Genomic DNA, 22,162 nt, shown 5'->3' on the forward strand with positions numbered 1-22,162 from the left:
CTTCCCTGGCCACCATAACTAAAATCATTCACACACACACACACACACACACACACACACACACACACACACATTTAGTATCTAGTCTCTGCTTTGGAAGAACTTATATGAAAATCTGAGCCTTGTGTAATCGTGTATGTGTGTTATTTTAAAAGTGTTTCTTGCTGGGCATGAGTTCCAGGACAGCTGGGGCTTACAGGAAGACCCTGCTTCAAAAAGACCCCCCCCCCAAAAAAAGTGTTTCTTTAGTTCCTTGAATGGCTTTAGATGACATTTTCTGATTCTTCTTTTTGTTTGTTTTTTGTTTTTTGAGACAAGGTCTCTCTGTAGTACCAGCTGGTCTGGAACTTGCTGTGTTGACCAGGTTGGCCTTGATCTCACAGAAATCTGACTCTGCCTCCTGAGTGCCTGAATTAAAGGCGTGTGCACCACACCTGTCTTTGACGCTTAAGTATTGGTAAGTTTACTCTGCTTTTTGCATAGTTCATAGAGGACCACAGTATACACATTTAAGATGCATACATAGTCAAAAATAAATCGGCCTCCTGTCTCTGTCTTCTAGCTACCTAGACTCCCTCCTGACTTCTGCTGTTTATTTCAGTAATTTCTTGCTCAGAAATAAGTTATGTATATATAAGCACACATACATATTGTTTTTCATAAATAGCACAATGCCATACATATTATTTTGACCTTGTTCTTTTTCCACTTAACTATATATGTTAAAAATAATTTTATAGCTATATTCAGAGGACCACCTCAGTCTGTTACACTTGCCTACACAGCTGGGTGAATGTGCCATGATTTATTTGATCTCCCTGTGAGTGACATTTGGGTTGTTCTCATTTTTCTGATGGTTGTCTAGCCAGTGTCCCTTACCTATCTTTAATCAATGCTTCACAGGGCTATCAGATAGACCTTAGATTTTCACTCTGATATTGTCAAGTCTCCACTCTGAACTCCAGCAGCTTCCAGTACCCACAGAACAAAGCCAAACTTGAAAGTACAGCCCCACAGCCTCCATTTTTCTGCCATAGCCTCCTGTGCCTGAAGACACCCCTACACCGATTGCCCTGAAGATCTCCAAATGTATCTTCCTATTTTCTTTCAGCCAGATATGGGAGAAACATCTCCTTTCCACCTGTCAAATCGCAGGACACTGTGGGTCTGTGAGGAACAGTGCTTTAAACCTACCAGCCCAGTCTCAGTGGTGCACCCTGCTAAACCAGACCAGATGAGAAGAATTTTGGTTTAGAAAACTGATATTTAATTGCTCACCAATCAGTCCTTTTTCTCCCAGTCTCCAAATTCCTGGTGGGCAGGAAATTCACTGGGACTGGAGAATGCTAAAATGAAAAGATCTGTGCGGACTTTAAAGTAGCTTACAACACAGTGCACACGTGCACAATTAAGACGCAGAACCCAGTGGAAATACGGCTCTATGGTTCATGGATTCCTAAGTGGGAAAGTCAGCTTAAAAAAAAAAAAATCTCGGGCGGTTAGCCCACAGTCCAGGTCCATGGAATCTGCCCAGTACGTGTGCCTGTTGAATGAGGAATATCCTAAAGGCAAGCCCTTAAGGCAAGCGTTCACTTCTGGCCTTTAAACCCATCTCTTATAACAAACACTCAAGTCAAGATTATCAGTGTGGCTGTGGCCCCTCGGTGGAGCAGTCGGGCGGAGTGGGCGCGCGTGGGATGGAGTTCAGGCGGGGGGAGGCGGAGCCGGGCACCTGGAGAGGGGTCTGGAGCGGCTTGGGGTGCAGGGGCGGGGAGAGGGAAGGGGCGGAGATTGCCGCCCGCCCGCCGCCTCCCCTGCCCAGGCGCCGGGCCGCGGGTGTTGGAGCAGCTGCAGCCGCCCGCGCCGCCCCCTCGGCCGCGGCTTGGGGCGAGCGGAGCGCGGCGGGCAGCTCGCCGCGCGCCGCCTTACGGAGCGGAGCGGCGGCCCGGGAGGCTGCAAAGTTCCCTGCGCGAGCGCAGACATGCCGGGCAGCGACACGGCGCTCACGGTGGACCGGACTTACTCGGACCCCGGCCGGCACCACCGCTGCAAAACCCGGGTGAGCTGCGCGGGCGGGCGCGGGCGGGAGGTTCATGCGCCGCACATCCGCTTCTCATCGCGCGGGCAGCTGGGCTCTGGGTGCGGACGGCGGGCAGGTCCCAGCGCAGCCTGAGGCCCCAGCAGCCGAGAGACCCGGAGCCTCGCCTGCCTCCCCGACGGCGCTCCGCGGTCGTCCCCACCAGGGAGCGCCCGCAGTCCGGGCGCCGAGGTCGCGTTCCCGGGGGCTGCCAGCCTCCGGGGCTCGGGGCTTTAGTGGGTCCCCAGCCATCCGGGCGGCAGCGGGCCCCGGCCGGGACGCGCTGCCCCGGTCGAAAGTCGGTCTCGCTCCGGAGTTCGGAGCCGCGCAGAGCGGGCGCCCTCGTCTTTGTTTGCTGTGTAATATGCTGTTGCTGATTTTGGCTGTGAGCGAAAATAGCTCTTCGGAGCGAGCTGCGGGGAGACGAGCCCTGGAGTGCTCCGGGCATCCGGGAGGCCGCAACCCGAGCCGGGCTCCTAGCGGAGGAAGCCTCGCCTGCTCCGGAACACCTTCACCTCCGGCCGCCGAAGCTAGTTCAGGCTGGATGTGAGGCTCCAAAATCCATTCTCTCCTGGCTGATTAAAGTGCCATTTGAAACAGCACCTCCTCCACACTGACATCGGCTCTGGCTGGAGATACCTGAAGTTGTTCTTGGAGCTGCCCCACTCCTGACTTGTCGGAGAACTGGGGATTAAGGTGTCAGCTTCCATGTATAAAGTTCACGGAGGTAGAGCAGGCTCTGTCCTGCCACTTCCGAGATACAGACACCAGCCAGATGGAACCTGTGGCCCTAAGTGACAGACGTGTCGGGTCTCTTGTGCACGTATTTGGGGGTGCAGCCATAATTTGAAGCAGTAATTAGTTGCCCCAGAAGTGTGAAGTTTACCTTTTTGCATTTTCCTTTATCTCCTCTTAAGAAAAGATTTACATTTTTAGAAATTGAATGTTTGGAATGATCTCTCCCGCCCCTACTCTTGTCCCTGTTTCCTTTTACTTTTGCACTTTGTTTAAAAGTTTCCTAACAATGTGTTGGAAAAATAACCAAAAAGCCCCATTTAGAAGAAAAACATTAAAGTGTTTGGGTTACCTACAGCCAGAAGGGTTTTTCTGGAGGGTGACCACTCATGAACACAATTCACTGAAGGGAAAGGCCTTTTTCTAAAGCATTTGTAATGGGGAGAGGGGTGTAAAGTTAATGCTACAGTTGACAGGAGAAATTTCAGGCTCAAAAAGATTGTGAGGGCCTGGATTCTCCTGTCAAAACTGATTTCTGTGTAAACAACAGGATTAGTAATCTTTGAGGGGGGGTTGGCTCATCTTGAGCTCATTAACAAAACTCATGGAGTGGAACTTTCTAAAATTTACTCTTTATCACCTATAAGGTGGAGGTAAGAGGGTTCCGCTGGGCTCAGCTCCGCAGCATAAAAGTGGTAAAATGTTAAACATGCAGCTCAACTGCAGACTTTAGGGTCTTCCTGTATCTGCCATTATTCCATCCATACCTGTTACTCGCTCTGAAAGTGTCAGGACCTTATGTGAACCAGATTTGTTTATTCTCTTTAAAATCCTGCTTGACATGTTGTACTTCCTACATTGTCGTCAGGGAGATACCTGATTTATAAGTGTCTGCTTATGTGGAGTAAAATTGAGGTAGCTGCAGTATATACCCGTATTACTCGAAATTAGCAACCTGTTGGGCAAAGGAGATCTAGTGAGGACTGGAAGAAATTGGAAAGGAGAGCTAGAGCTTGAGTAGACCCCACAGCACGGGTTACACGGATGAGACTTCTTGGCTATCTGCTTTTAGTTTTTTGTTGCTGTTGGTTTGAGGGTGTTTTCTAAAACAGTCTCCCTATGTAGCCCAGGCTGGCCTTAAACCCAGGATCCTCCTGCCTCAGCCTCCTGAGTCCTGGGATTACAAGTGTACACTGCCATGCCTGGCATTGCTTTTAGGATTTTTTGTTTTCTTTTATTAGTGTACTGTTGAGACATCAAGGAATCAGGAGAACTAATGGAATCTTTGTACGCTTGTAAGAACTTTTCTCTAGTGGGACTGGTGTCATTTTGCACCTCTCCTTAGGGCCGCAATAAGGCTGCTGTGATGAAGGCTAAGCAAACGCAATTTTCCTGTACAGAAAGTATTCATCCCATTAGATGACCTAGCTGCTGTTTTGTGGAACTCAATTAGATGTAGCTCTAAAAGCATTTCCCCCTCACACCCAGAAAAGGATGTGATGCAAAAAGAAAACATCAAATGGATTGGGGTGTAATTTCTTGGTGTTACTCTTTCTTTGGAAATAAACTAGGATTTAAAAAGAATCCCAGTAATCTCATTTGGCAAATTAGCTTTCCTAAAAAATGCTAATAACAACTGGGGTGGGGGTGCTTGTGAAAAGGTGAAGGACACCTTCTTGGTTAACAAATGGTACAGTTTTTTTTGTTGTTGTTTTGTTTTTATTTAAAGTTGATGCCCCTTCGAGGTAACGGAAAATACACATCTCTTTCACTGGGCTTGCTTAAGCCTTTGAGGCTAGACTGGTAATGAGGCAGCGGACTACTTTAATATTGCAGAAGTCTATTTTTACAACTAGGTAGACTAACCTAGATTTTTTTCCCCCTCAACAAAAATGTAACTGATGACTTCTCTGGTTGTCTTTAAGCTAAAAAGTCAGAATCATTCACAGTTTTAAACTTCATCTTTATAAAATTCAGAAATGGTGCTTGTTAACTTGACACACATAACATCTCTTTACTTTAAAAGAAAGAGCATACAAAATTAGAACCTGCTTTTTTTCCCTTATGCCCTAGATAATCAAAGAAAGCCTCTCATCTTGTTAAGAACACAGGCAGTTTTCCTTCTATACAGTAACTGGTTTTTGTTAATTATGTGAGTCAAATCTTTTTGTTAGGCAATTCTCATTTTAAATGTCCCATAATGCCACCTTCAGCCTTTTGGTTGCAGCTGTGAGCATCTCTTGCTTCAGGATCAGACATACTTCCCAACTGGATAATCACCAGAACAAGGTCCTAAAAAACCTTTCTGAACTTCTAGTTCCCAGTGTAGAGAAGGTGATGTCAGTCCATTCTTCATGGGATGACTGTATTTAATAAGAATGAGGGGTTTTCTGAAGGTTATGTGATTTATAATTCTGTTTTCATCTATATGGGAAGGGAAGTTTTCTTATTGAAATGATGTCACTGGTAATCAGAACTGCTGGGCATCCTCAGTCAGTGCCTACTCCCTCATATCTCTCTGTCAGTGAAACTTTCTTTGACATTTCTCTGGAATTGGTCCTTTTAGCCACTCCAGACCTTTACCGCTTCTATTTTATCACACCTGGGAGGAAGAGCTAGATTATTTTCCTTACAGACCTGCTTTCTTTAGGCTTCCCCCCAGAAGACAGGTCTTGCTGTAGTGTGGGTTGCTACTGTGTCACTCTGGACCCTATAATCATTCTATGTCTTAGTCTTTTCTACACAGTAGGGGTGTTACAAAGAATAAATGCAGTAATGTCTATAAAATGCCAGATGCATAATAAGATCCCAATGGATGGTAGAATTTATTTATATATTTATAATTCTATATTATAAGAAGAGTCCATAAGCTTGAAAACGGAAAGATTCCTAATTTTGTGAAGTGTCTTTTCTAGAATTTTGTGACTTGTTTCATTATGCATTTCTCATTACCCTGATTGCTTATGGGCTTGTTGTTTATGTTAATAAACTATAGCACTGACGTTTTGAGAGCAAGAAGCTTCACTTATTGTATAGATCCCCATTGAGCATCTTCTGTGTACCAGCTGTCATTGTAGTCACCAGGGAGAATGTGATAGTAAGTTGAACAGTCTAGTCTCACTGAAAACTTAATACCTGATGGGTCTATCTTACTTATATTTGTGGCCCAAGGTAATAGCCTTCTCTTTCGCAGAAAGAATTGGTTGTGATAAGTACAAAAGTATCTCACATCCAAAGTAAAACCCGTGTGGAGCCTGAAGGCCGCCTGTCACACACATCTTGAAGTGCTCTGCAGATTGGAAACGGATTCACAGTGGGTGATGAGTAATGGCCAGAGGCGGTTGGGGCAAGGAGAATGTGTAGCTCTCTCAACAGTGGAACTGGTTGGACAGCAGTGTAGTGAGTTCATTGCTTCTTCCTGACCAGGAAGTAGGGCAAGTTGAAACAGACTTTCATAGGTGACACTGACCTAGTGAGGTGGCAAACCGAGTAGTTTGCAAGGGCTGTTCTAATCAGTGATTTGTTTTATTCTAGAGTCCACAAAAGACTCTGGTTTTTCCTTCAGAGGAGAATAATTTGCCAGCCACAGCAGTACACACATGCCTTTCACATCCGCTGTAGAGAACATCAGGACAGCTGCTACCAACTTGAATCTCAGTGTGTTTTGCTTCAAACACTCTTTGAATTTCAGGGCTGAAACCAAGTGAGTCCCAGATGAAAATTGCCTGGCTTCTTAAGGAGAATCTGCCTGCATTCAGTCCTGCTGTTTCTTAATTGTGTTTCTGTGTTTTCAGTGGAGGAGGTGGTGAGAGAAAAGGGAGAGAAGCATGAATCACTGTACTGTGAATCAGAATCAGGACTTTTCACTCCTTATAAAAGGAAATCAGGATATATGATGTGTGTACAATCTAGCCATTGCATCATCTTGGAAGGGGCACTGCTTGAAGGAAGTACGTGTTGATGATTTTTCTTCAAGGAGGCAAAAAGACTATACATGAAAAGAATGTGGTCACAACAGCAGGCAGCGTGTTCCAGTTGCTTCGCAGACACCTGAAATAATAAACTAATAGGCACTTCAAATATAAGGTCTCCTTAATTCTCTAACTGAAGCCTGGTTCTTAACCACTTCCCTGGAGAGCAGCCTGGCTCTAATAAATATGTTGAGCAGTTCAGTCTTAGTAAACCAGTTGGATGCTTTGGGACAGATATGCACAACATCTGTAGAGTACCTACCCACTTGTTTGTTCCAGATTCTTTTTTTAATTTTTAAATTTTTGTTAATTTTGTAGTTTTGAGAATTTCATACATGAGTACTGTATTTGCATCCCTCTCAGCTCTCTCCCTCCCAATTACTTATCCACTTATTATTATTGTTACAAATATATATACAATTATAAATACGCATATATATGATGCACTGAGTTCATTTCATGGTATTCTTGTGTACCCATGTCTAGGGCTGCCCTAACACTTGGGATTCAGTAACTTCTCAGGGAGCTAGTCCCTGGAGAAAGCTGATTCTCCCTCCTTCAGGATCCATTAATTGCCTACAGATCTTTATCTTGAAGTGGGACCCTGGGAAATTTTCCCCATCCACCTTGTCATCAACTGGTTTTGTCATTATGCAGATCTTGTTAGATTATCATGCTGTGGAGATTTCACTGGTGTAGCTTCCCCATCATGTCTAGAATGCATTAACTAGCCACAGGTGTCTTGTTTCTCTGGCTCTTAGAGTCTTTCTTCCCCCTCTTCCGCAATGTTTCCTGAGCCTTAGGTGTAGAGGTTGCATTGTAGATGTATCACTTAGGGCTGTGCACCTCACAGTCACTTATTCTCTGCATTTGACCAATTGAGAAACTTTGTGATAGTCTCCATCTGTTGCAAAAAGAAATAGCTTGATGAGTGGTGAGAGATACATTTATCTGTAAATATATGGATATATCACCATGTGAAGAAAGGGGAAGGAGGACCTCCAGAGAGGGGAATAGTAAAAGACAGATGTTATCAAGGGGGAAATGTAGAAAATGGGGGTACTTTAACTGATGAAGGAGGAGGGAGGGCTATACACAGGGAGAGAGAGGCAAGAGAGTTAAATAATGCTTAGGTTGTGTGAAAAATCAAAGAGAAATGTAGTATTTAATAAGCCTATTGAAAAATACACATATAATATAAATCTGAGTGTGTGTATACAACTGAAAATTATACAGCAAAAATCACTGACAGGCAAGGGAAACTTCCTTCAACTTATTGGTCAGGATAGTTCAACAGATTCTCAAAATAATACCAGCTACTGCCACATCCCTTGATTGCCTCCCAGACCTTGAAGGCAAGACTCTATTGCTGAAGACACAACATATTTTGGACATAGGTCTTGGAGCAATTGAGCTGGAGCTGACTTGGAAGCGTCCTCCCCAAAGACTAGTCTCCTAGTATCAGAGAATACTATGCAAACTGCCAAGGGAGAAACCAGTCATTGATCTTACCTACCTATAAAGTCTACAAACCACAACAATGACCAACCCAGAAAATTATGTCTGTTGATGCAATAGTGGCACTTTTATCTTAGGGTTAATCAACAACTGTCTAATTGGACATAAGGCCCACTCAATGGGCAGGATCTCATGTGTGGTACTGTAAACAATCAACTACACATGGCTGGAGAGGTCATAGACCTTAGAGAAGGCTCTACTTCTGTCACTTCCCTAGACCAAAATAATTTCTTACTATATTCAGAATACATACCCTTATATTTGTTCCAGAATCTTTTTAAAAAAATATTTTATTTTTATTTTATGTGTATGGATATTATGCCTGCATATAGGTAAAGTGCACCCATGTCATGCAATGCCTGAGGAGGACAGAAGAGGCTGTTGGATCCCCTGGAACTGGAGTTATGGACAGTTGTTAGCTGCTATGTGGGTGCTGGGATTCGACCCTTGGTCTTCTGCAAGAACAACCAGTGTTCTTAACCACTGAGCCATCTCTCCAGCCCCTGATCCAGATTCTTATAACACACTCTTTGCTAATCTCTTGTACGTAGTCCTATAGTCCCAGTAAACATTTGGATGAATGATGCAGTGTGATAATTGACAAACGTTTTTTAATGCCTAAGGTAAGAATTTTGGCAAGTGGTTTGGAGAAGTTTTAAAGGCTTTAAAGTAAGGTCATGATTTGATATAATTAGGGAACCATCGCTTAGCCTGATATGTAATAGTCTCCAAAGGGGAGCCATTGAAGAGCATGATAAAAGTGGTTCTTCTGAGTGTTGAGTTTAGAATGTGTCTACAAACGTACATCCTCTCAGTAGACCCCTGTGACTGGGATGTGTCCACTCCTGTTCTTTGGGCCACACACTTGATCACCAGGTGATCTTCTGGGAAGTCCCTTATAACATCTTCTGTTTCCCAGCAGCTCACCACACTTTTGGGAAGTACCCTGGAGTGGTTCAGGCCTCTGGTCCTGGAATTTCCATGTTAGTTGACCCTCCATAGTGCACCCTTGGACATGTTACCAAATTTACCTTTTTACAGAGACTGTCGTAATTCTTACCTTGGAGAGCTGTTGTGAGAATTAAATGATTCAATATACATAAGCACTGTTCCGTGCCCACACCTGCTAAATGTTCAATGCAGGTGAAGGCCAAGAGGAATGGTGATGAGATACCAACGGCCGTCAGTCATTGCCTTTGAGTGGAGGCTACAGGTGTGATTTCCAATACTTTGTATTTCCTTCAGAGGCCAAATCTTTTCAAGGATTGCTTCCTGAGATGCATCACATTTAGTGTGGGTTCTCTCAGGAAGACATGTCTAAAAGACTGATTCTAAACCTGTGTCTGCCTCAGACATAGGGGCATTTTGAGGAACTTGGGCCAACTAAAAATACAACAAATGACAATTTAAAGGAGCTGGAAAAACAGTAACCCAGTGACCACACCAGAACTCCCTGGGGTCTTTGCTTCACTGCCCTGAAAGCACAGGCTTCTCATGTGGCAGAGAGTTGGAAGGTTAGAGTCCAAGGTTCAGACATGATAGAGCGGGAAGAGAATTCAGCTGTTCATTCATCCAGCCATTCACTTTTTAAGCTGGGGATTGAACTCAGTGCCTTGTGTAGGCTAAGTACATACTCTTCCACTGAGCCACCCAGTTCAATCCCAGACCCTGGAAGAGAATTTTGACATCAATCCAGAACATTCCATTCACAGAAGAAGGGAAGTAAGTATATCAAGCCAAGATATAACCAATAAAATTATGTAACTAATATGGACTGATTGGGGCTGACCATTTCCCATCTGCTTTCTCGAAAGGGAATTCTTTAAAAAGCAATTGCTTTTTAAAATAAATAGAAAAATAAAAATATATATGTATTTAAAGCAAATACATATCATGATAGTATTTTAAATGAAGCATATATTTTATTTTAAAATTTTAGAATGTATTTTTATGTGTATGAATGTTATGCTTACATGTATGTAAGTGTACCAGTGTTAATTCAGTGCCCATGGAGGGTAGAAAAGGGAGTCAAATTCCCCTGGAACTGGAGTTAAAGACAGTTGTTAGCTGCCTTGTGGGTGCTGGGATTCAAACCTGGGTCTTCTGCAAGAACAGTCAGTGCTCTTAACTGCTGAGCCATCTCTCCAGCCCCTCAAGCATATATTTTAAAGCACACACTATACATACTGCTGGGGATTGAACTCAGGCCCTACCAAGCTAATTGCTAATTTTTTATTTGTTTTGGGGGGGATAGGGTCTCCCTATAGCCCCAGCTAACCTGGAACTCACTATATAGATCAGGCTGGCCTCAATCTCTGAGATCCTCCCGCCTCTGCCTCCCAAGCACCACAACACCCAACTAATTGCTAAATTTTAAGGGAGAAATATCTCAACCTAGGTAGAATGAACTTCAAATTATTTTTAGTGACAGGATGGGGAGATGACTTAGTAAGAGCACTTGTGCTGTGAAAGCAAGAGGACTTGAGTTCAAATCCCCAGCACCCATGTAAAATCCAGACATGGCCTAGGATACCTATAATTCTGGCATTGAGGGGACAGAGATAGGTAGACCCTAGAAGCGTGCTGGCCAGCCAGCCTAGCTGTTAGGAAACAGCAAGCCTCAGGATCAGTGATAGACTCTGCTTTTAAAAAACAGGTGGAGAACTGGTGAGATGACTCAGAAAGTAAAAATACTTGCCACCAAGCCTGATGACCTGAGTTCAGTCCCCTGAGCCCACAACGATGAAAGGAGAGAACAGCCTCCTGCAAGTTGTCTTCTGACCTCCACATACACATCATAGCACACACATGCCCCCCATAAATATAAATAAGTGTAATTTTAAAGTTAAAGAAAAAACTAAGGTGGAGAACAATAGAAAAAAATACCTAGTATTCTCCTCTGGTCTCTACATGCTCACCCAGGCACACACATGAGCATACACCATGCATGTGCATGCACACACATGCACAAAATTATTTTTAGCGTGGAATTAATTGAATGGATTTTAAATTGTGGGAATTTTCTAGGTGAGAATGTGTATTTGAATGATTTAGTATTAGGTCATTATTTTTCAGAGTTTATTTCCAGAGTTGTTTAGAGGAGAGACGGGGTGAAGAGAGTCTACAGTTAACGTATAAAGCTACATAGCTGCTCTGGATTCTTGCCACTTGAAAGCATTCTCTTCCTTGAGGCCCCTTTTAGTATCATTGTTTTCTTCAATGTAAATTTTTGTGGAATGAGCTCATCTTTCTCTTGGCCTTCCACCAGCTGGGACAGGAAGTAGGGAATGATACACAGATGCATAAGCCACTTAGTGCATCCTGCAGGCATGCAGCTAGAATCCCACCCAAGTGCTATGCCTCTAGAGAGGTTATCTGTGACTGTCCCATATCCAGAATGCTGAGACCAGAGGCAGTTCAGATATTCTGGAACATTTATGTATGCAGAATGAAATACCTTGGGTCTAAAAGTGAAATTCATTTAGATTTCACACATAACTGTGCATATAACCTGAAGGCAATTTCATGTCATATTTTAAAAAATCTTTTTAAAACATAATTTATTTTCAATTTATGTGTATGTGTTAGTGCCTGCATGTATGTATGTATACCATGTGCATGCCTGGTGCCTGCAGAGACCAGAAGAGAGCATAGGATCCCCTGGAACTGGAGTTACGGACTGTTGTAAGCCTCCAACCAGGGTCCTCTGCAAGAGCAACCAGTGCTCTTAACTATTGAGCCATAGCCCCCTGTCATATTTTTTGTGTGCCTGTGTTTTGACTGTGACCCATCACATAAAGTTCATGTGTAGCATTTTCTACTTGTGGCATCATGTTGGCATCCAAAAAAGTTCAGATTCTAGAGTATTTTAAGTCTTTGATAAAAGACATTCAACCTGTATATAACTTTTATGCAATGAAATCCCAGACCAAAAACTCTACTTGGTTCTCTTGGCCAGGAAAGGGTCCCTGTCTCAGAGCTGTGGGGCAGTTACCAGGAACCTGGTGGGTAGGGAGAACCTGGGCAATAGGCAGAGCACCTAATGGCCTGATTGGGAGATGGCAGATCTAGTGTCAGTCCCTGGGGCAGTGACCCTTTGAGAGAGAAGCTGTGTAATTTCTGCCATATATACTGACATGAGCCTAACTCAGAGCAAAGTATGACCCCCCCACTGCAAAGCACTAGACATTTCCACCTAGATGCACCTCAAAGTCTGTATGTCACATGTATTGTCTCTCACTGCCTCCCATTCTCAGCCAGTACTTTACTATAGATTCCCAACCCCAAACCAGATGTCTGGCATACATATTAGTCACCTTCTTCCCCATGTGACTAGAGGTACACGTCTTAAATGTACTGTCACTTCTTCCCGTCTGCAACATTACTTGCCCAGCAGGTCTCTGGCTTTAACGAACAAAGTGAAGGGTTGAGAGTGTGGGCTTGAGTCAAACTTGAATGTCACTTCTACTTAACAGCCGTGTGAGCAACCACCAGAAGTGGTGTGAGGAAACCTTTGACAGGTACGACATTGGTTGAGTCATTCGCGTCTACCACAGAGTTTCCCAGGCCTCAGTCATCCCTACACAGCCCACACGCAGCTTGATGCCACCTGCACTATTATTCACTTAATATTTCTAAATCAGCTCACTCTTTAAAACTTAAATTTGTTTTTAAAATATCATTCCAGCTAAGGTCTGAGTTTGAGGTCTGCGGTACCAGCATGCATGATTAAGGAGTGTTTAAGAGTTGCTAGGGCGTGTCTTCCCTGCCTTTCTCCTGATGGAATCAGCTGGATTGGGTTGAGTCCTGAAAAGAGAAACCTCTTCACTCTGGTCTCATTACTGAATGCTTTTGTCATAGGCCACTGAAAATAATTCAGCAGCATTTCGGAAAGCACTGGTCCCAATGCAGCAGGTCCCCTCATTCCTTCCTGAAATTCCTACTTTTAGACATACGGCCTCAGAAGATGTTTGAAAGTGCATTTTCTCCACAAGGATTGTGAATATTTGGATTATTAAAACTTTTTACTTTGGCCAACAGGAAACTCAAATTCACATTTCCGTGGAACTAAATAAAATACTATGAATTGCTTTTTTGTGTGATTTTTTCTTTAACATCCTGGCTTTAGCTTCCTTTAATAATGTGTTTTCTCTGGCCTGGTTTTAAAGTGTGCGTGTGTGTATTTGCGTGTGCTACTTATACAAACCATCAATAGTGCAACAAGATTTTTCCACATTATAATGGTACAAAAGCATACTCATACAACCATTATATTTTTGCTTTTTAGTACAGTATCTGATAAATTACATGAGCTATTCAGCACTTTATTGTAACATAGGCTTTGGGTTAGATGAGTTTGCCATACTAAAGGTTATTTGTGAGGGTTAGGAGCATGATTAAGGTTGCTGAGACTGAGTAATGATGTTCTGGTGGGTCCAGTGGATTAAATGCATTTTTACACTTAAGTTTTTGTCAGTTACCTGGGGTTCTCTGGAGGTAACCCAAGCAGTGTAGGGTATCACTGGTTTACCTTCATGGGCATGGGGTAAAACAACAATATTATAAGTATGGTTTCTATGGAATGCAAGTCACTTTCACACGATCTTGATGTTGAAAAATTGTCAGAACATGATAATCAAGAAACATCTCTATGTATGTCTCCTGTAATGCACCTCAAATCCTTTGTTTCAAAGTATAAATCAATTGGGTTTAACTCAATACAAATGTTTAGGATGAAGAGAAGCCCACTGTGGTCACGGATGGCGGCCTGCCTGTGTGGGACTCCTCAAAGGAGGTTGAAAATAAGCTATGTTCACTCTAGGCTGTGTGTCTCTGCATTATGTTCTCTTTAGTCTTCTGGTGGCTTGAGAGAAACTGAGGCAGGCAACGGAAGACCTTTGCTAAAGAGAAGAACACCTAGATGATATAGATATTTGGTAAATTCAGGCAAGGACAGATAGTAGATAAGAGGAAACTCTTTCTGTGGGGTTTTTTGAAATAAGATTCAACTTAAGCTGTGTATATAGATCTGGAACATGAGTCAGTTATGCAGTGCCTAGAGCTACAGCCCTTGATAGTAGCCTTGTCCCCCAAATTGTGCCCTTATCTGCTTGTGTCCATTTATCTGCTTGATAAAGCTATTGTGATCATTGCAAAGGCCTGAACTTGACTTCAGATAGTCAGCAGTGTACTATTTTAATCTCACTAATTGGAACAGGTGGCCTCTGTTTGAGACTGAATCACTGGTTGGCATAGATTTTCATTTATCTGACAATATGAAGCCCATTCAGTAAGAGCTGATGACTGTTTTTGGCATTGGGCAGAGTGTTTGTGAGCCCAATGAAAGCACAGAGGACTGGAAAAAAACTGAAGAAATGCAGCATGGCATGCATTTTGAGTCCTAAAAGTGGAGGGCACTTGTAGAGGGCTGCAGCGCTGTGTAGCATGGCCAGGTGCTTGTGCCTATTCCTTCAGGTGAAAAAAAAGGCATATCTTTGGAATCTGCCCCATGAGATGGCTGGCTTCAGGAGAACCGTGTGCTGTCCTTGTGTTGTCATGAGTGTCAGCTCTTTAGACATAGAGGAAGGGATGCATGCTATGGGTGACTTACCACAAGAGCTCAAGCAGAGATGGCTTAAGGCACTTCTGATGAAAATCTGATGAAATTAGAGATCTTGAGATTATGAACTTATCTAACTTTATTTTTACACTAAGTATATATTGTAATGACTTTTCATCATTCACAGAATGCCTGACATGAGCGAGTTAAAAGAAGGGAAGACTCGTTTGGCTCACAGTTTGAGAGAATTCGGTTCATAGTTTTGGTTCTACTGATTCTTGGCCTATGGTGAGGCAGAACATCATGGTAGTGGGAATATGTGTCAGAGACTACTCACTGCATGGTGGACAGGAAACAGACAGGGAAGAAGGGATTGGGGACTAGTTACAACCTTCAAGAACACACACCTATTGACTTACTTCCCCAAGGTAGGCCCTACCTCCTAAAGTTTCAGAGCCTCCCAAAACAGTCCCATCAGCTGGAGTACCAAGCATTCAAACATTAGCCTATAAGAAACATTAGCTATTCAAACTGCAGCAGTGTGCTTACATAATGTCTTGTCAATGTAAGAGGACAGACTCCCAGCTTCTTAGCCAGATACCCAGACTCTACAACTGCTATCCTTCACCCAGTCCAGCTCTTGATCTGTTTCCTTTCTTGGCAGACTGCTACCTGCTCCCCCATGCTTTGGACACCTGGCCCATACTCTTTCCGGGCCTGGTTGTGTTCTTGTCACCTGGGCATGGAGCCTGGTATTGGGTGGGGCATTGTAAATACTGGCCAAATGAGTAAAGAAGGTGTGCTTGGAAACAGGCATGATGGGACTGGAAAAGCTGGGCAGCTGCTCTTGGTCCATATCAGAGCAGATGAACTGGCCTTGTTTAATTGCTGCACACTTGTTTAACCATCTCCTTATTAGAGGACTATGTTGCTTCCAGTCTTTGGGAATTAGATACTTGAGCACCTCGGACATGTTATTTGGGCATATGTAAAAATATGCCAGTAGCTAAGTCCCTGAAAGTGGGATTGGGCCAAAGAGCACATGCATTTTAGCCTAGGATATTAACACATTGAACATGGTACCTACTCTGTGCAGAACATTGGAAGCTAGAAGTACAGCAGTAAACAAACTGGTAACAGTTTATAGAACCATCAGCAATGTATGACTGTACCTCAACTCACATCCCTTGACACTAGCTCTTATTGAGGTTTGGGTTCTTGCAGATGTGAGAGGTAAAGATTGGTACTTTATTTTAATTTATATTTTTTCATTGCAAATGAAGTTGATAATATTTTAAAACTATGTATTTTGAAAGAAGTTGCAGAAAATGTACCCCCCAGTCAGCTCCTCCTCATGGTTAAATCTTATGGAACTGTAACACAGTAGATAGTCATGTTTTCATGGACTAGAACTAGTGTTTGTTTATGAGCTATCTGTTTATGCATTCTGGCCATGTGCCTACTGATATTCTAAATAGATTTATAAAAGTCTTTTATCTATTAAAGACATTGCTTTGCACATAGAGTTGCCCCAGTTTTGTCACTCCTGACTCTGTTCTGCTACTGTGTTATAAATTACAAATAAGCATCTTAAAAACAAAACCCACTTATTGTCTCACAGTTTCCCTGGCCCAAAGTCCAGGTGCAGTGTAGCCACATCCTCTCCTACAGATTCCACCAGCCTGAAATCAATGTGTCAGCCAGGACCACAATCGTAATAAAGACTGCACAGATCCTTTTTCAAGCTCACTGGTTGACTACAGAATTAAGTTATTTGCAGCTGTAAAAGCAAGGCTCTCAGAGGCTGCCCACTGTTCCCTGCCACACAACACTCTTCAAAACCTAGCAGCTTATTTCTTCAAGATTGGAGTCACCACAGTCTCTATTCTATCTTGACTCATACCTGTAGATCCTCTTTTTGAAAGCTTCCCTGATTGGGATAGGCCCACTTTGCACCACACTTTGATTAAAGTCAACTAATTGAGGCCTTAATTATGGTTGGGGAATTCCTTCTCCTTTGTCTTAGACGATAGTGTATTCCTGAGAATGAGTGAAATCTCATCATGCCCTCCAGTCTTGCCCACATGCAGGATGGGAAGGACCATATCTTGAAGGCTATTGTAGAATTCTGCTAATCACAATAACTTAAGTATATGTTTTATATAGGAGGAGCATAGAGCTAGCATATAGCAAACAAAGTACTATTAGCCAGGCTTTGCCATGCAGGAATTTGACAGTGTTTATGGCTTGTAGGTTTGTGTCAATCTTAGGATAGCCTTTGTATTTTGAAGTTCTTTACAAGACCAAAATGCTCATGTTCTCCTAATATATTTAATGATTTTTATTTTTCTATGTTTGAATCTCTGAACCAAGTAGAATTACATGGTTCCCTTTCAAATTTCTCAATTAATTTTTGCCTAGCTACCTGTCTTTAAAAATATACTGCTTTCCATGTGTATCGAAGGGCTTTTTTAAAAAAAAACTACTGAACTCAGCAGGTTGTAATTCTGGTGCCTTTATTCTGCTTCCTCGTCCTCCTACCACCTCCCCCAAGAAGCTGAAAGATCATTTTGAGAGCTCTAGTGCATACATTTAGGATTTTCAGGCAGGCATGATTCCAGTATCACTTACAGTAAGGAGAGGCCAGAAGTAGAGATAGAGACACAAAGGTTTGTATGTGTATTAATTTCCTTTTGCTTTCCTCAGGAACAAAACACCTCCTCTCATGTCAGTCAGATGTCTCAATGGGTAAAAGTGTTTGCTGGGCAAACCTTATTATCTGAGTTCAATTTCTGGAACCCATAGTAGGAGAAATCCAAGCCCTGAAAGTTGTCCTGTGATCTGTACACACACACACACACACACACACACACACACACACACCACTACTACCTCTCAGCAAGTATAATAGTTTGCTTGTTGGTGTGATAAAATAAATACCTGATGGGGTTAGGCATAACAACACAATCCTAACATCCCAGCACTGGAGATGCAGAGGCAGGAGGATCGCTCCAAGTTTGAGAACAACCTGGTCTATATAAGAAATTTCAAGCCAGCCAGGGCTGCATAGTGAGACCCTGCCTCAAAGAAACAAAGCAAACAAACCTGATAGAAGCGGTTAAAAGAGTAAGGATTTGCTTTGAGAAGGTACAATCTATCCTGGCAGGGGAGGCACGGCAGCAGGAGCAGCTTGGTCTGTATTTAGTGTGAGACAGCTGCTTGTTACATGGAAACAACCAGGAAACAGCCTGGATGGGAAGTGGAGCTAGCTATAACCCTCAAAGCCTGTCCTCAGGTGATCCTTCCCCACACTAGCCCCCACCAATTAAAGGTCCAATAGCTTCCTGAAATAGCGCCACTGATTGGTGACAAAGTGTTCAAACATATGAACCTGCGAGGTCATTTCACAGTCAAACCATAGCAAGTCTTATTTAACGTTTTAAAATCCTCCCCTTTAAGCTGGGCACAGTAGTATGTGTTGGTACCCTCAGCTAATAGGGAGGCTGAGACAGATGATCTCCTAAGCCCAAGAATTCAAGTCCAATCTGAGCAACATGGGTAGGCTTTGCCTCAAAATAAAAGTTTATAAAACTTCCATAGTTTGCAAAACTGTTACAGTATAAAAAAAAAAAAAAGAAAGCATATTGTTTCCAAAGGCTTTGTTGCTGCCTTAAATAATGTATGTTGCACCATCCCAGCTAGCAAAGCAGAAGGGCAGGAACCCAACTGAATTTTTTGTTCTTCGGGGCCCAGGATTTCTATACCCCCTCACTTAATAACATATTTAGAATCCCTGTGCTAGATTTTGTGCTGGGAAATTTAAGCTAACTTGTGACTTAGGTTAGGACAGTAAATATTACAAGATTTCAGATTTGCAGGTAAGATGCTGTTTCTTAGCTTATTCTTATTTTCTATTACTCTGTGCCTTACTAAGTATCACTAGATATTTAGAGTTTGTTAGATGAACCTGTGATGGTTTTCTGATAGTTTTCTGAACCTGCCTTTATTTCTGCATCTGACACACAGGGGTTAAAAACTCCTGCCTATGCCCAGAAACTAGCATTTATATTTCATAACCTGGCCTGGGAGCATATTAAGGGTAGAGTATTTTGTATCATGTGTGCTTTTGTCTGGGAAAGGCACTGGGCTTGCAAAATCCTCCTGACGTAAGCAAATTATCATATAATATTTGTTGAATAAAGCCAGCCAAAGTTTTACCTCATGCACAGAGTGGTTTAGAGGTGCTCACTGATTGGCGTCTGTTAGGTGAGTGGGCACCAGCATTATAGCCAGAGTCTTCATTCAGATGGCTTCTGTGTGCTCTCCCGGGGGCATCTAGGGACATTGCCACAGTCCCCATCAGTTTCTAGCACTTGGAAACACTCTGCCTTTAGGGTGGGTAGAAGCGTCTTAATCCCACTATTGAGAAATTTGGCCAACACTGTGGCAATTTAACATATGCTGGTGGCACAGATATTTTTCGAGTGTCAAGGCTCATATTAAGAACCCTTTTAAAGTTATAGACTTGAGAGATCGTAATCCTCACCATTGGGCCCACCATTTCAACAGACTGTTTTTAGGGAAATAGAAAATAAATGAAATAGTTTTGTGTTCTTGTGGCTTTTTTAAGTCATCCATTTTCAAATAATTTGTATGCTTGGAGTGATTTTTGACAATATCAGGTTGATAAATAATATGCAAACAATTGAAAGATGAAGCAGCTAGTTCTGAATATGAAAATTATTTTGTTTTCTCATACTTTGAACATTTCAGAAATCACAGGCGCTTTGTCAGTAGACGATATTTCTTAGTTTATTTACACAACAACCTGAAATAAGCCTGACACTTTTTCGAGGGCAGCTAACTTATTAAACTCTCAGCAGATTTTAATTTTCTGGAGTTTATTACTGCTTTGTTTGTTAAAGTTAAGGTTGAAGTTTATGTACGGTGGATGTAAATGCAGTGACATCAGATTCCAGAATTCTAAGGCAATAAAATGGCCCATCAGAAACAGCAGCTGTTGCACACAGAGGGAGAATATTCTAGGCCTGAGGAAAAGCATATGTAATCATTAACCCAGTGATTCTGATTAAATAGTAAATCAACAAATTTATTCATAATTAGATCCTTCAGACTTGGAAAAATATGATCTCCATATTCCTACCCCCCAACTTAGCCTATGCCACTCTTCTGGCTTGTTTGTGTCAGATTCCAGCTACTTGTCTTTAAGAAGTAAGTGGTCCCCCAGACACAACTGTGTGGGTGTGCTCTCCAGAAGTCTCCATATCTGACATTGTTGTGTATCGCTCCTGTGCATGATTTAAATGTTGAATGGATTAATAAGCAATGCATTATTACTTGTATTAAAATTTTCACACAGGAGCTGGAGAGATAGCTCAGCAGTTAAGAGCACTGGCTGTTCTTGCAGAGGACACTAGCTCAGTTCCCAGCACCCACATGGTAGCTAACAATCATCTCTAACTCCAGTTCCAGGGCATCTGACACCCTCTTTTTGGCCTCCTCGGCAGGGCACACACATGATGTACTTACATACATGCAGGCAAAACACTCAAACGTAAATCTTTAAAAAATCAAAAACAAATTTTCACATAAATAGCATCTCTTGAAACTTGGTATTTTTCAACAATTTTTTGTGGTTTTCCTACCTCCAACTCCCCTGCCACCCCACCCCCTGCCTTTGAACTGCTGTGCATCACTTTGCATGACCATTCTTCTAATGGTGAGAAGGTGGGTTGGTTCTGAGGTCTTTGTCCACAGGAGAGAGTGTCCCTGCAGAAGATCAAGTGTCACAGCTGGAGCAGAGGGAAAAGAACAGCTTAGCTTTACCACCTGTTCTTTTTTTTATAAATTGTTCAGGAGGGGGTGCGCCATAGCACCTACATGTGGAGGTCAGGAGACAAGCTCACCTGTCACCACGTGGGTCCTAGGGATCGAACTCAGATTATCAGGCTTGACAGTGGCTACCCACTGAGCCATCTCACTGGCCCACCATCTATTCCTAAATAGCTTTCCCAACTACTTATACTTTGAGCAGTGGTTTTTAAGCTGTTTTACTATCTTTAACAGGAAATTTTCATATTCACGGTAGATTATGTGTGTAGGTATTAAGTATTTATTTAAAATATGTGTGTATTTTGATTTTTCCTAAAAGAAAATATACTTATTCTGAGTTTACCATTAGACCATTTTTAGATCTAGTAAAGAATTCAGCTTCTCTGTCTTGTTAATGCTTATAAAATTGAAGTTATTATTTTTGTTAAGACATAATTTACATAAGTAAAATTTTCTAAGTGTTTAGTTTTATGAATTCTGATAAAGGCAGAGTCTTACCATTTGTCACCCAGTAATATACAGAGTATTTCTAACACTCCCAAATGCTCCTTTTTGACAGTTCTCTTTTCCTAGCCCCCAGCAGCCATTGAGCTGATCTTTATCCTTACAGTATCTTTCTACAATGTAATTTAAATGTAGCCATACTATATGCCCCCTTATGAGAGTTGCCTTTTTTCATTTAGCATATGCTTTTAGAATTCCTCCATGTACACATACCTCCCCCACAACCCCTTTCAGACATCTCACTTCATAGCTCAGGACGGCCTTAGCTTTCTATCCTGCCTCAACCTCCCAGCTGCTGGGAATACAGGCATGCTCCTCCATGCAGTGCTCATTTCTTTTTATTGATGAGTAGTGCCAGTGTATATTTAACAGTACTAAGAATGTGTGTATGGACAGAAAGGAAGAATGGCAAAATCTCACAATTTAGTGTAGCTGTTTTTTGTTTTTCCTCGTGTGAATACCTCAACATTATGAAAAGGTTGTGAAGGTGGGATCAATCATAATCCTGTGAATTTTTAGATGGTTTGTTACTTCAGATGTCTGTTGTGTGAAATTAGAACCCATGTTCTGTGTCTTAACCCAGTGTATTAATTTGCCAGGAGTATTCTAGCAAAGTGCTACAGTATTTCCTCAGGAGGTCAGAGACCAAGCTGTCAGCAACACTGTTTCTTTTGAGGACCAGGAGGCCTCCCTCCTGAACCTGTCCTTGGTCTCCTCCTCTGTGTCTTATTATCTTCTATCCATGACTTTGTCCACATTTTCCCATCTTATAAGAGTACCTTCATGTTAGATTAGGGCCCACCTGATTATCTCATGATAACGTAATCAGCCCTTCAAAGCCCTTATCTTGATGGAGTTAAAATCTAAGGTACAGAGGATTAGAAGAACTCATGTGATTGTTTTAAAGAGGAACACAGCTCATGACACATTGTGGATTTAATGTGT

At 42.4% G+C, this 22,162-nt stretch overlaps 1 protein-coding gene across 2 annotated transcripts in view; it reads left to right on the forward strand.

The window, feature by feature from the left end:
* Nucleotides 1-22,162, forward strand: part of Tmcc3 (transmembrane and coiled-coil domain family 3) — a 265,966-nt gene that overhangs the window by 193,945 nt on the left and 49,859 nt on the right. Inside the window, exon 1 of one of the 2 annotated variants that reach the window (XM_008832081.3) lies at nt 1,828-2,059. The exons of the other annotated variant lie outside the window; for it this stretch is intronic. Coding sequence (XP_008830303.1) covers nt 1,982-2,059 — 78 coding nt within the window. The 5' untranslated portion in view covers nt 1,828-1,981. Of the gene's footprint in view, nt 1-1,827; nt 2,060-22,162 lie in introns of those variants that run through there. 2 annotated transcript variants of the gene reach the window in all.

Source organism: Nannospalax galili, unplaced genomic scaffold, assembly GCF_000622305.1.
Source record: "Nannospalax galili isolate Female #2095 unplaced genomic scaffold, S.galili_v1.0 scaffold734, whole genome shotgun sequence".
NCBI lineage: Eukaryota > Metazoa > Chordata > Mammalia > Rodentia > Spalacidae > Nannospalax > Nannospalax galili.